Here is a 12,530-nt window from a genome sequence, read left to right on the forward strand (position 1 = left end):
GTGACGTAGGCCTTCAGCCCCCATGGCTCAGCAAAGTGACCCCAGCACTCGTACTCTCCAGGAGCCACTTCTGAGCGAGAGAAGATGAACACCTGACAGACCGAACAAAGGCAGGCTGGTCAGCACACCCACAGACATGACTGCCAGTTTCCTCCTCCGTTAACTGAACTGCAATGACCTCATGGTGCTAAAAATAGACCAACATCTTGAGTTATACTGTAGAAAGCAGGGTGTGTGAACACCTACTGAACCCTCATTTCGTATTTCACCATGCAATTTTTTGTGAATGCACGTGTGTGTGTGTGACAGAGAGAGAGAGAGAGAGAGGTTTTGTTCTCCTGTGTGTCCACCCCTCCCTACCTGCGGTATGCTGAGGACTAGTGCCAGGCCCCAGGCCACCATGACAGGGGTGTTCCAGCGGGACATTGCCCCCCCACGGTAGGCCTGCAATGGACAGCAGATGGCATGGTGCCGGTCTACTGTCATGGCAACTATCATGTAGGAGGAAGCAAACATGCCCACAATCTGTAAGTACTTGATGGACCGGCAGAGAAAGTCAGGACCTTGAAACGTCTCTGTGATGTCCCATATAAGCTGAGGAAGAACCTGGACACACAGATTAAAAAAAAAAATGTTATTTTTAGAAGTGGCTACTATTGCATACAAAAGTGGTGCATTTTTTGCCCATTAGAAACATAGAAATGAAAAATTAAAGATGATCCCATAAAAAGACCAAAACTTACAAATCTTAGTAACGTGTATTGTTGTCCAAAAACTATTAAAAACACATGAAACACATATTTGTTCTGGGTGACATGTTCCTTCATTACATTAACATGGGCACTGTAGTTTGTATTTTGACTCAATCCCCACATACACTGTCCTGTTGCTGTATATATTTACTAGAGTACAAGATTTGTATTAATCTGCAGCAGAAAATAGTCTCCAACCAATTGACTTTCTTGTCTGAATAATGGTTGCTATAGTGCAGTTTTAGGAAGGTACTGAGCCTTTCTTTAAAAAATGAAACTATATATCTCTGAGTCACTTTTAAAGATTAATGTCTTCAGAAGGGAACCAATGAGCTGTGGGATAAGAGATGGACTTGTTGGTTTTGTAACTAATCATAAGCCTCAAAAAACAGAAAAGTTTTCAGTTTAAAAATCCTTTATTACATCATGGATAAAAATAAATAAATAATTAATGGTCTTCCATTAAAAGTAAGCTGGGCAGTCATTGCTTTTTTATTCTTACTTGACTACTTGCCTTATTCTTGAAGAGCACTGATTTTTTTTATCAACACTACTGTTCTTGACCCAGTGCAGCACTCCCTATTTCTTCTTCAGTTTTTAGTTTACTTTTGAATGTAACAGATCTCAGCTCATCAGTCAGTTTTCTCCAGAGAACAGGACCAAGGCAGCTAAAAGCACGACCTAATGACCTGAGAGGTCTGACTGGGGAGCCAAACAGTTAAGTGCTTTAAAGACTATAAGTAGCATAGTGAAGTCAATTCTGTGGTGCACTGGGAGCCACTGATGTGATTTACGTACTGGAGTAGTGTGTTCATTTTTTTGTGTACATGTGAGAATTCTGGATACTGCGTGCTGAAGGAGCTGGAGCCTTCCTATTGTTTGTTTGGATAATCTAGCAGTGAAAACATTACTGTAATCTAACTGGGTGAGATGAATGAATGGACCAGCTTCTCAGAGTCAGCTCGTGATATAAATCCTCTAACTTTTGTTTTTTAAGTGATAAAAAGCTGTCCTAGTTTAGTTACTGATGTGACATTCAAAGTTAAGATCAGAGTCCAAAATAACTAAGCGCAGGGTTTCTCCCGCTGTACTCCCGAGACAGTGATTCAAGGTGTAAATACATTTCCAGTCGGTGGTGTTTTTGTTCAGATATTCAGCTGTAAAAAAGGGGGAAAAAGCAGTTCTTGACATCCAATAGTTGATAACATCTGTATGCTAGCTTTCTTTTAGGACAAAGATCATCATCAGACAGAGAAATGTATCATCTGTATATAAATAATAGGATATATATGTTTCTTTATAATGTTGCCAAATGGGCGCATGTACAAATGGTGGAAACCCTGAGAAAATCTTCATTATAATATCATGATCGACAGTATCAAAGCATCAACTCTAACTCTCTGTAATGGTTTCAAGTAACTCATGAACTGACCTGAAAGAAAGCCACCACCAGGTCAGCCACACACAAGTTGACCATGAACACGTGCATCGGTGCATTGTGCTTCCTCCTCCTCAGCAGCACCCACAGCACAAAGCTATTCCCCAAGGTGGTGAGAGCCAGCACCAATCCCAGCACTGCGATCTCTGCCCGGGCCAAGCCCAGGTCCCTCATCCTGGGCTGGGGCAGGGTGTGAGGCGTGGTGGTTGATCCATTCTCAGGGAAAATCCCGAAGAAGGATCCCCCGCTTTGAGAACTGTTGAGGGAGTTCAGTTCGGACACAAAGAAAGACGAGGAAGAGACGTTGCTCCTTCCTGTGGCGACCAGAGAGGAGAGGGCTAGCCCATCCCAGTCTGTTTCCAAACTGATGCTTTCCATTCCTATGGAACAAACAAAGTTTTAATGTTGGAAAGATAATGAAAGCCCTTGTTGTTTGCGGAGACATTTAAATTGATGCCCTGCGCAAAATGGTCACCAGGAGTCAAACTGGTGCAAGGTCATAAGACTATCTTTGCTTAGATTCTACCAAGCTCAGATTTTATCAACAAACAATTTCCTTGTTCTAAATTATCCTTACATCAGTATCATGTCTTCCTTCTTTATTCAATCACCTCCAAAATGCCCATAAATTGGTCAGCTGAGTAAAGGCCCAAAACACTTACGGCTTTTATTTAAGATTCTTGTTGATGCAAGGATTCATCACAAGGACTCACTTGATTTCATTGCATTTTCACATTGAACACTATAAAAAGCTTCTAAATTAAGCCATTTTTATCAAATTTGACTGAAAGAAATGAAAGCCAGACACCGAACCAATCATGCAGCCATGTGAATATTATTATGTTTTTGTCTCCAATTTTTTAACGAGTCCTCAGTCTGTCTGTTTGTCCATCTCTTAAATCCTCTCGTTCTGTTTGACGCAAGTCCAGCATGGTTTATTTTCTTTTTCATACTTTCTCAAGGTTGATTTGACAGCTTTTCCCACTATCCCACCATTCTTATTCCTTCACCTCCGTTCTCATAATCGCTCTCATCCCATGCTAACCCCCCAACATTCCTTTTCTCCTGTGTTTTTGTTCCCCCCTCTCTCCATCTTTCTCTCATACATTCAGGCATTCTTTTCTTCTTTTGCCCCACTCTTTCTCTCTCCTGATCTCAATAAATTTTATGTTTATTTTTCTTCGCATATAAATAAATTGCTCAAAAGAACACAACGTTGATAGAAATGAGATGACAATTTTTAGAAACAGCGTTGTGGGATGCTGGGGGCATCATTGGTCAAATAAACTGCACATAGAAGAAAGTCTGGGAGGAGAAACAGAAGAAGATGAAAGAAGAGTGATGAAAGCAGGGTGGGAAAAGAATGAATGATAAGATAAGGAAAGAGGAGTTGGCCAAATATAGGTCTTAATAGAGCTGTGTGCAGTGTGTGTTGATTGACACGATATTGATGTACTATTTTGACTAATGTGCAAGGAGTGGTTAGGTATACACACTGAATGGGTGTTTGGAAATTTTCCACTTGTCTAAAAATAGTGAGGAAAACTATAGTGATAGTATTGTGCAATTGAGTATGACTAACAAGATATTACAAGGTTGTTCTCACTACTCCACTGAGACCTAATGGCCAATTTGCTAGTAATAGCGCAGTCGCTGCTGGGTGCCTGAGATAACTCAGCAGAACATATTGTTAAGTGTTGCATGCTGGCTTTGCCAGAGGAATGTATTCAGATGAATGCATGACGAGTCAGGCCAGCTGGACCTCTCCGCCTAACGTGAAGGTAGAGCCATGGATGAAAGGAGAAGAATCTGAGCGGATCCATTTCTCTCAAGTCAGACAACAACTCTTTGATTCGAGTGAATCTCTGCCACACCAGGCAATCATAACACTGCCGTAAATGGCGAAACCAGGTCAAGGCACTAAAACATTCTTCCAAATCTGCACTGGACAGACCTAGTGAGTCAAAGGTCTGTCCATACGCCTTTAGATCAAAGCTAGTGATATTCATGCTTATTATCTGTTTATTATTTTTTTTCTTTTTCAAGTTTTTTAATCAAGAGTTTAGACAACAAGGTCTTTTTTCATCAAGGAATCCCCCGGCCTCTCTTTGTCGGAACCTGAGGAGCCTTGTGCCCCACTCTGTAATTACAGTATAATTCATGAGAGGATTCTTTGTGCTGCTGCTGTGCTTTATAGCCCCCTATAATCTCATTATGTATATTTGCCCATGTGACTAATTTCTGACATGAAATATCTTTTTCAAGTATGCCTCTGTGCAGATAAGGTGTTATGACTTAGGGAGGTTCTATCATACTGAATTAAATCATTGTATTACAGCAATGATAAACTAATAAACTCAAATTGTGTTCAGTAAAATTAAGTTAAAAGATTAATAACTGGTAAGAAGAGTCTTCTCTAATGAAGGCGACACTTATCTGTTGCTCACATATGGGGGAAACATGAGTGTATGACACATTTATCCAGAACAGATTCACAAAAACATTATTCTGGCCTTCTAGAAATCGTTTACAGACAAATTCTGATTTGGTCTATGTTTTCTTGAACTCCCATAGGACACAAAGCATTTTCTCCAAATATGCTCATTTCTCATTTGCATGGTTTGCGCATCCAAGAAATCAAGATGGATTGTCTTTAAATTGCGCAATGGCTCAACTACAAGAGACTCACACATAGCTTAAAACCTCTGGCACTGACATTTACTGTCCTAAGAAAATTCTGTAAAATGAAAGTACATAGAGAAGCTTAATATTGTGCTGGATCCAGTTTAATGTATTCTTTACCTACCCTGTCTTTGAAAATATATTCTGCTTTGCTCTCTCTTTAATAACACAAGCACAGCGCAGCATTCTCATCTGTCCGATCGACTTAATGTAAAGCACAAATTATTCTATCTCTCTGTGTTGGATGGACTGTGGACACTGCTTTTAGTAGTTAGTGCAGTGCGTTCATTCCTCTCTTTACTCTAAAGCTTTCACTCAGATTAATGAGGGAGTCGATCCCTCCCTCGCTTTCCTCTCCAGAGGCAAACCGGTGTGCAACCATCAATTTTCATGTCCTCTCCATGGTATACGGCTTTCCCGCACACAGCACAGTGCCTCAGGGAGGACAGAAACAGGTAGTTAAAGTGCGCAAGAAAACATTATAGCTACCAACCATTCACATCTCTCAACATCTCAGTCCTCTTTTCTTGCTGTTAATACATGTTTTGGTCATTCCCTTTAACAAAGAATGTCATGTACCAGCTATGCTGACATCTGTTTGTGTCAAAGTCCTCTTAAACCATCCTAAAATATGTTAAGTACCAAATCTATCAAAGAGACACATTTTGGGGATGAGAAAATAATCATTACAGTGTTATGTTGTCATTTACTCATTGGGACAAATATTTAAAATAATCCAAGCTTAGTGGATACTTTGATGATGAATCTGATGTGATGTACTGTCAGAACAAATAATGTGACAATTAACTCTGAACGGGACTCATAGACTTTACTTTGGTAACGTTTATCATTGGGTTCAGGTATGTAGATGGATAACATTTTTACTGATCATTTTTTTTGTTCATTTTAATTTGGGTTTTTTACATTCTTTGCATTCCCAAGTTGCCATTGTTTTTCAGTACGGTATGAAAATTAATTAGAGTGAAACTTGAAACTTACATTACATAATCAATCACAGTGGAAAATCAGGTTAGCATTCATTTCTGACAGTAGTGCATTATAATTGTGTGGAATTGCAGTTTGATACACATTGATTTGACGTTTGCACCTCACAGTAATGTAACAAAAATCAATGCAGACTTGATCTACACTGTGATGGAGTTCATAACTTAATCAAGTTTCTACAGTTTCTGCTAATAAAGTCTCATAGTGTGTGAAAATGAATGGAAAAAATGTCATGTTTGACAAAATACATTCAAATTTCTACAACACAAAAGCGAGGTTTCCAAAATGGCTAGTTGTTAAGTTAAGTATAAGGGATTTGTCATAAAAGGGGTTAATTTTGCATGTGTAACTGCTGCTCTTGTAAGGTTTTATTAATGGTCAAATAAGGAAGCAGGAAACATAAGGTGGACACTGAACCTCCTACCTTCACTGTGTTAATAAAATACCCAAAATACTGCCTGTCTGTAGTTCTGTTTTGCCATCTCTGCATGGCAGGGAAACAAATTTCTTTCACTTTTCATGCACAGAGCACCTTATTTGCATTTTAAGAAACTGACAGTGTGGAGGGACCTGGTTGGCAGCTTTTAAGCTAATCACTCGCTAAACCTGAAATGGTGGTGGCAGCAGTGGCAGGCAAACAGGTGCTCTGGCACCGAGTGCAATAATCCAAACGTAATGGAAGACTCATCACTTCCCCGCCTGTCTTGTGTTTACATGTCAGTCTCTTGATTAGTTTCCTTTCACCTGGTTTGACCCAATTTGATTAATCAGGACCTTTCTGTCCTCATTAGCAGATCAGTGTACACTCAAACAACCCATTGCTAATTTACCCCTCTGATCTGCTCTTCTTCCTCTTTTATATCTTATCTATACATCTTTTTTCCTCACTTGTTATTTAACTCTAATTCTTTACATTCATCCACCCACTGCATTTCTCACCTTCTGTCCTATAACCAATCCATCATCCTCTGTCATTTATGATCAAAACTGCAGAGGAAACTATTACTGATATGCTTGTTATTTTTATTTGAGTTTAATGAATAGACTATGGCTTCAGGAAACAGGATTCAAATAGTCTGGCCTGACTGAAAACAAACATATGAATCAAGCATCAAGCATGTGATGTAGTCTTTGGTATTCTATGCAGCTTTTCTCAGTAAGGCAAGAGACTTTATTTGCATACCGATCAATAGATTCTTACACAATAAAGGTCTGGATGAGTCATGTGGTGCCACACGCTGGGCTGTGGCTGTGCAGCACTGCATCTGCATGATAAAGCACTTGTGACCAGACTTTCTTCTTTAAGCTCCACGTATCAGTAAATTAGCTCCCCATTGGCACTCGCATGCAGCGCAAGTTCACCATCTGAATGAGTCGGTTCAGTGACAGGTGGATACTCATTGTATATATTTATGCATTCCACTTTCTTGAGGCACCTGCTGTACTCATTAAAAATCAAACTCATTGCTCTGTATCCATGATTTATTCGTCCCCATTCAGCATGTGTCACTCAGTCTCCGCCGCAGACCGCAGTCCATGTGAGCAACAAGAGTAAACACTTTGTTCTTTCACTGTCTTACCCAAACAACCCATTAAATGTTAATCATGCGGGGCCACACCTCATTGCACACACTGATACAGTCATTACCTGCCCACATTTTAGCACCACGCGCGCTACTTTAGTTTTGTATTCACAAACATTGCCTTGAGTTTATTTCCATAATACGTCGACGAGTGGACGGAACACACTAGAGGTCTGGTGTTGAAGAAGGCCCAGATCTCCTTATCAGCGCTGATAAAGCCTGTTCATAAGACCACTCACTGTTTTTCTTGTCATGTATCATTAACCAGCATACTGTCAACCAACACATGCGAAAAACAAAAAAAAGGGACTTTTCTACGTCATGCAACTGATATAAAATTCAGAGTATTCCCCCCTGAAGAGTGGAAACTGGGCCGATGTGTTACCACATCATCTAAAACAGGCCTGGAGATTTGTAGCTGATATGGTCAGAACCATGCCACATGATAAAATGAACATGATGAAATGATTCCCGGTTAGAGACCAGACTAAATTGACCGTGAAAATAACAGTAATGATGATGATGATGATTATTTTTCCTGATGCATGCTACAATCAAGGAAGTCATTTTGTGCATATCGTGGACCAGGCCAAACACAAGAAAATAAAGAAGGAAAGTGTGTGATTAATGGAAAAATCCTTTTTGAGGCACTTTGATACAAACAGCTTCCTGCTCACAATCGTAAAAAAATGATTCTGGCAAATAGATTTGTTGATTCAACAAGCTAAGGAGATTTCTCCAATTGTTTAATTGCTGTTACAACAATGGAAACTGACAAGACAAACTGCTACAATAATAAACATGTAGGTTTTCACTGAGAAATTTTTCTCTGATCATTGCGTCATAGTAAGGAGGAGAAACGTATCTATGCATTTATATATTAAATAATAGGTTGTTCTGTTATGCAAATACAGACAATAAATCAATGAACTTTGAAGATGAGAATTTGTGTGTACCATGAACACACAGCTGCTCTGGGAAAACAAATCTCCTTTTTTTCTTAATCATCTTAAGACCTTTGATTTGCCTTTTAAAAAATACGGGCAGGACATTACACACACGCACAAAGACACAGACACACAAACACACATAAAAAAAGAGCACCCGAAGGTGAACATATAAGCCTCCCTCCTCTGCCGCCTCTCACCTTGTTGTCAGTGCATGGTAAGCTTTCTCACGCGTGTCCTTTTCTCTTGGTGTGTTTTTTTTCTCTTGTCTCAGTGACTATGGGACAAAGCATTAGAGCTGTCACCAGTACAGTCCATTAACATTACATGCTAGAGCAGATCACATTAACAGCCTGACAGTTCCCTCGAGCTTTTTTAATCCACCGAAAAACTTAAGAGGACCACATGCATTTTCTATTAGGCTCTGCTGTAAAAGATATTTTCAATCATGCACGTTCATCTGTACCGGATGTACTCTGAGTCTTTGTTAAATTATATTTCATATGTTCAGATCAGGACTGACAGGCATGTTAAATACGCACTGTAAGTATCATTTCTTCATCAAAGGCTTTATGTATAATGAGTCTAATATTTAGCAAATCAAGTGATTCAGTCATTTGAAATAAACAGATGACAACATTCAGAACATTTGTATGCAAAGATCATATATAAATGTAAATGTCACTGAAGTTTCTTTTAACAAGAGCAATTGTTAAACAAAGTTATATTTTTCAAATATACTCAAATATACAAATATACTATAATCAACACATTACTTCTCTTCAGTCATATTATATTTGTGTTTTCTAAAACAGGTGAATTTCTTCATTAATAAAAGCTAATAACACAGATTTTCTCTTCTTTACATTTTTTTTCCAGAAAAAACAAAACTGTATCAATGTTACTTATTTATACAGCATACATATTGATGATAAAATGACAAAAGATGATAACATGACTGAGTAACAATTAATAAATTGATGAAAAATAACAGGCAGAATAAATGATAGAATACTGAATGGAGAGCTTGAGTGGCATATCTGTGTCCCGTGCGGACATCAGATACTCTGGATATACAGAGAGATGACCTAGATTGGTCAGTAAACAAATCTATTCAAACAAAATATGAACAAGTGTGACTTCCTACAGCACAGACCACTTGTTTGCAGGGTGTTTTCAGTGATTAGGGGAGAATTATAATTAGAAGTATTACTATCCGTATAAATCAAACAATCATCACGGAGTAAATAAAAGGCACTTACCCACTTATGATCCACTTCAGTGGTGCAGCTGTATGACAAGAAGCTGTCAAGATTTTATCCAAAACATTCACATCCTCAGTTCTATCAATCCAAGTCCCTCCGCTCAGCGTAATATCAGCTGGCTCTTGAATGAATCAGGTAAAATGTCAATGTGTCTGCATCAAATCCAGGTAGCTTCTTTTTTCTTTTTTTTTTTGGTCAGTGTGACAAAGAAGTTCTGCAATGTCTGAGCAAGTCGTTTGTCTGCCTGCTGACTGTATGGTCCTTGCTGTGTTGTAGTTCAAAAGTGTATGTCAGAGAAATCCATTTGATAGCCATGTGTGTCCCCGGCTCCTTGTGTGTCACGTTATGCTCTTGCAATGTGCTGTGCCTCCAGCACCACCAGCAGAAATGAATTTGAGCTCCGTCTGCTCTTCTACCTCCCTCTCCCTCCCCCACTATCCCCTCCTCCTGGGTCAACCAGCCTGTCCTCTAGGACTGAGGGTGGAGCGTTCAGCTAGAGGAGGGAGGGTGTTATACATACCTATAAAGTGTATGAGAGAGAGAGGGACAGAGAGAGAGAGACAGAGAAAGGTAGTTGTTTATCTGCAGGTGCACGTGGTGTGTATGTGTGTTCATGTCCATAAATATACATACATGAACAAACTTGCTCTGAAGTTCATGTTTACGTCTGTGTGTAAGGATGAGAGTGTGCATGTGTGTGTGACAAAGAGAGAGAAGCACCTCCCTTCATTGTAATGATTTATGCCTTGTGTAAGTCATTGATACACACGGCTTGTGTTTTTATTCAAAGCCCTCCCCTGTTTTGCGATCTGTTGTTTTCCATCTGCTTTGTTGCTGGTAGACAAGAGCCGGTATACTTCCAGCCATCCAGGAGTGCCAATTGGCTGAGTCAGCCGGGCCAACGGCAGGTCACACCCTTGGTGTACATACAGAGAAGTGAAGGTTAATGCATAAAAAACAGGGAAAGAAAAAAAATGCTGCTGTCTTTTAGTTTTAATGTCAAGGCTCTCTCTCTCACTCACACGTGACGGTAAGGAGATACGGTTGGCATGCACACAAACCCTCACAGGTGTACACAGTGAATGAATTCATAAATTCATGCACACACATGCACACTCACACACTCTTATGCACAAACATATGCATGCAAAAATCCAACCAGACAGGCTATGTACTAAAGATTTGTTTTGACAAGTAAAAATTGCAATTTCCTCTTAGTTTTTCCCTCAAATCTGCAGTTAATAAGGGGACTGTAGTTCACTGACATTTTGTAGGTATTATCCAGTAGCCCCCAGTAGCACAGACAGTATGCTTTACCCATGGGGCAATCAGTGTCTATTGAACCCCAAACCATTGATCCCTGGCAAGCTGAGACACGATTGTCCCGTGATGTCAGAAAACCTGGCCGCTTTCCTCCAGCGGTGCCATCAGGTTCACATCAGATGTCTCCTTCAGTTGAACTGCTCTGCCCTGCCGCTGAGGAGGTGGGGGCTGTAAGTTCCCTGAGAATCATTCTAATGTCATTATCCTGGCTGCTCTGTCCTTGGAGGCCGTTTTGTCACAAAGCAGCAAGATTAATCCACGATCCACTTTGTTTGTTTAACAGCTACACATGATAACTGATGAGCGAGAGAAAAGGGGAGGGAGGGAGGGAGACTGTAGGAGCAACAAGAGAAAAGGAATTAGCTGGACAATTAAATCACCTTGATAGGGTGACAGAGAGATAAGATTATCAAAACACAACCTTCGTAGCAAAAGACACGCTGTATAAAATATGTTATTTGGGAACACATCAATCCGCATAAAAATGCTGATATCTATCAAGTAAAACATCTCATGCGCATCATGTTCAGTCGCAGAGCTGCAATAAGTTTAAAAGGAATGTTGTGACCTTTAAATATCTCAATCTATGACAACCCTTTCCTCTGAGATTTCTGTTTGGACATTCTCCCACATGTTGGGTCTTATTTCCAGCTCCTAGCATTGTACCAGAAATAAAAATGACAGCTGTTTTCCTCTGAGAAGGAGCCTCTTCTGCAAAGACCTTACAATGACTCATCTGAGAGACCTAATTCAAACAGAGGTGTTGACAATTATTTAAAAAAAAAAAAATGTTGCATTGACATTATATGAATCAGACATGTGGTCAATCAGGAGCCTTCATCTGCCTGGAGAAGACAGATATGGAGACAGTCCTGGAATACTCTGAAATGAATCCAAAAACAGTCACTCAATCAAGTTCACTTTCCAGTCCAAAGTGTGGCTTGGCTTCCTCTAGACTCTGCCAGAGTCCACAAACATGGCTACCATCAACTTCAACGGAGAGAGACGAGGCTTAACTGGATGTTCGCTCAGAAAGACAAAACGTCCATCAGAGCCATTTTTCTTTCTGTAAGACGGCCTGAATTAGATGATGCCTTATAGGATGAGGAGTGCACGGGGCTTCAGAAAAGCACCTGGTCTGACAAAGTTGGCACTGCAAAGTCAAGGCACATCTGAGGGAACCATTAACTCTCAGCCGACCCATAAATAACAGAGACAGGCGAAGAATTTGGGATTCATCTTGTATGAATCCATATTAACCAGGAAAAGATACTGTGGGAGATTACTTTGCCAATAGAGTGTAGTTTTATTTCTATCAAAGGCCCTATTACTGTCTTTATTCTTAAAGCTCTTTTCCATGAGATGCTACAAGCATGAATCACTCTTGCAAACCTGTCACTGACCGTTAAAAATACACATTCCACTTCCATTTTGGGCAGGTAGTTAATTCTTTTATACGATCAGAGAGGTGAAAGATGTCGTCCGATTGTTTATTCAAGTATCAATACCACTTCACTGAAAGGGTTGCTTTACTC

General features: G+C 39.9%; 1 protein-coding gene across 2 annotated transcripts in view; it reads right to left on the minus strand.

Annotated features, from left to right (window-relative positions):
• LOC137184455 (vasopressin V2 receptor-like) overlaps nucleotides 1–10,072 on the minus strand; it is an 18,128-nt gene extending 8,056 nt beyond the window's left edge. The window contains exons 1-5 of one of the 2 annotated variants that reach the window (XM_067592139.1): nucleotides 9,670–10,072; nucleotides 8,608–8,684; nucleotides 2,185–2,570; nucleotides 361–606; nucleotides 1–92 (exon numbers count right to left, since the gene is read on the minus strand). The exon at nucleotides 1–92 is cut by the window's left edge and continues 55 nt beyond it. In XM_067592139.1, the coding sequence (XP_067448240.1) occupies nucleotides 1–92; nucleotides 361–606; nucleotides 2,185–2,568 (722 nt within the window). In that variant the 5' untranslated portion in view covers nucleotides 2,569–2,570; nucleotides 8,608–8,684; nucleotides 9,670–10,072. The remainder of the gene's footprint in view (nucleotides 93–360; nucleotides 607–2,184; nucleotides 2,571–8,607; nucleotides 8,685–9,669) is intronic. The other variant, XM_067592141.1, reaches the window with a different exon arrangement.
• Between the last annotated feature and the right edge of the window lie 2,458 nt (nucleotides 10,073–12,530).

The sequence above is a fragment of the Thunnus thynnus genome, chromosome 6, assembly GCF_963924715.1.
Source record: "Thunnus thynnus chromosome 6, fThuThy2.1, whole genome shotgun sequence".
Lineage (NCBI taxonomy): Eukaryota > Metazoa > Chordata > Actinopteri > Scombriformes > Scombridae > Thunnus > Thunnus thynnus.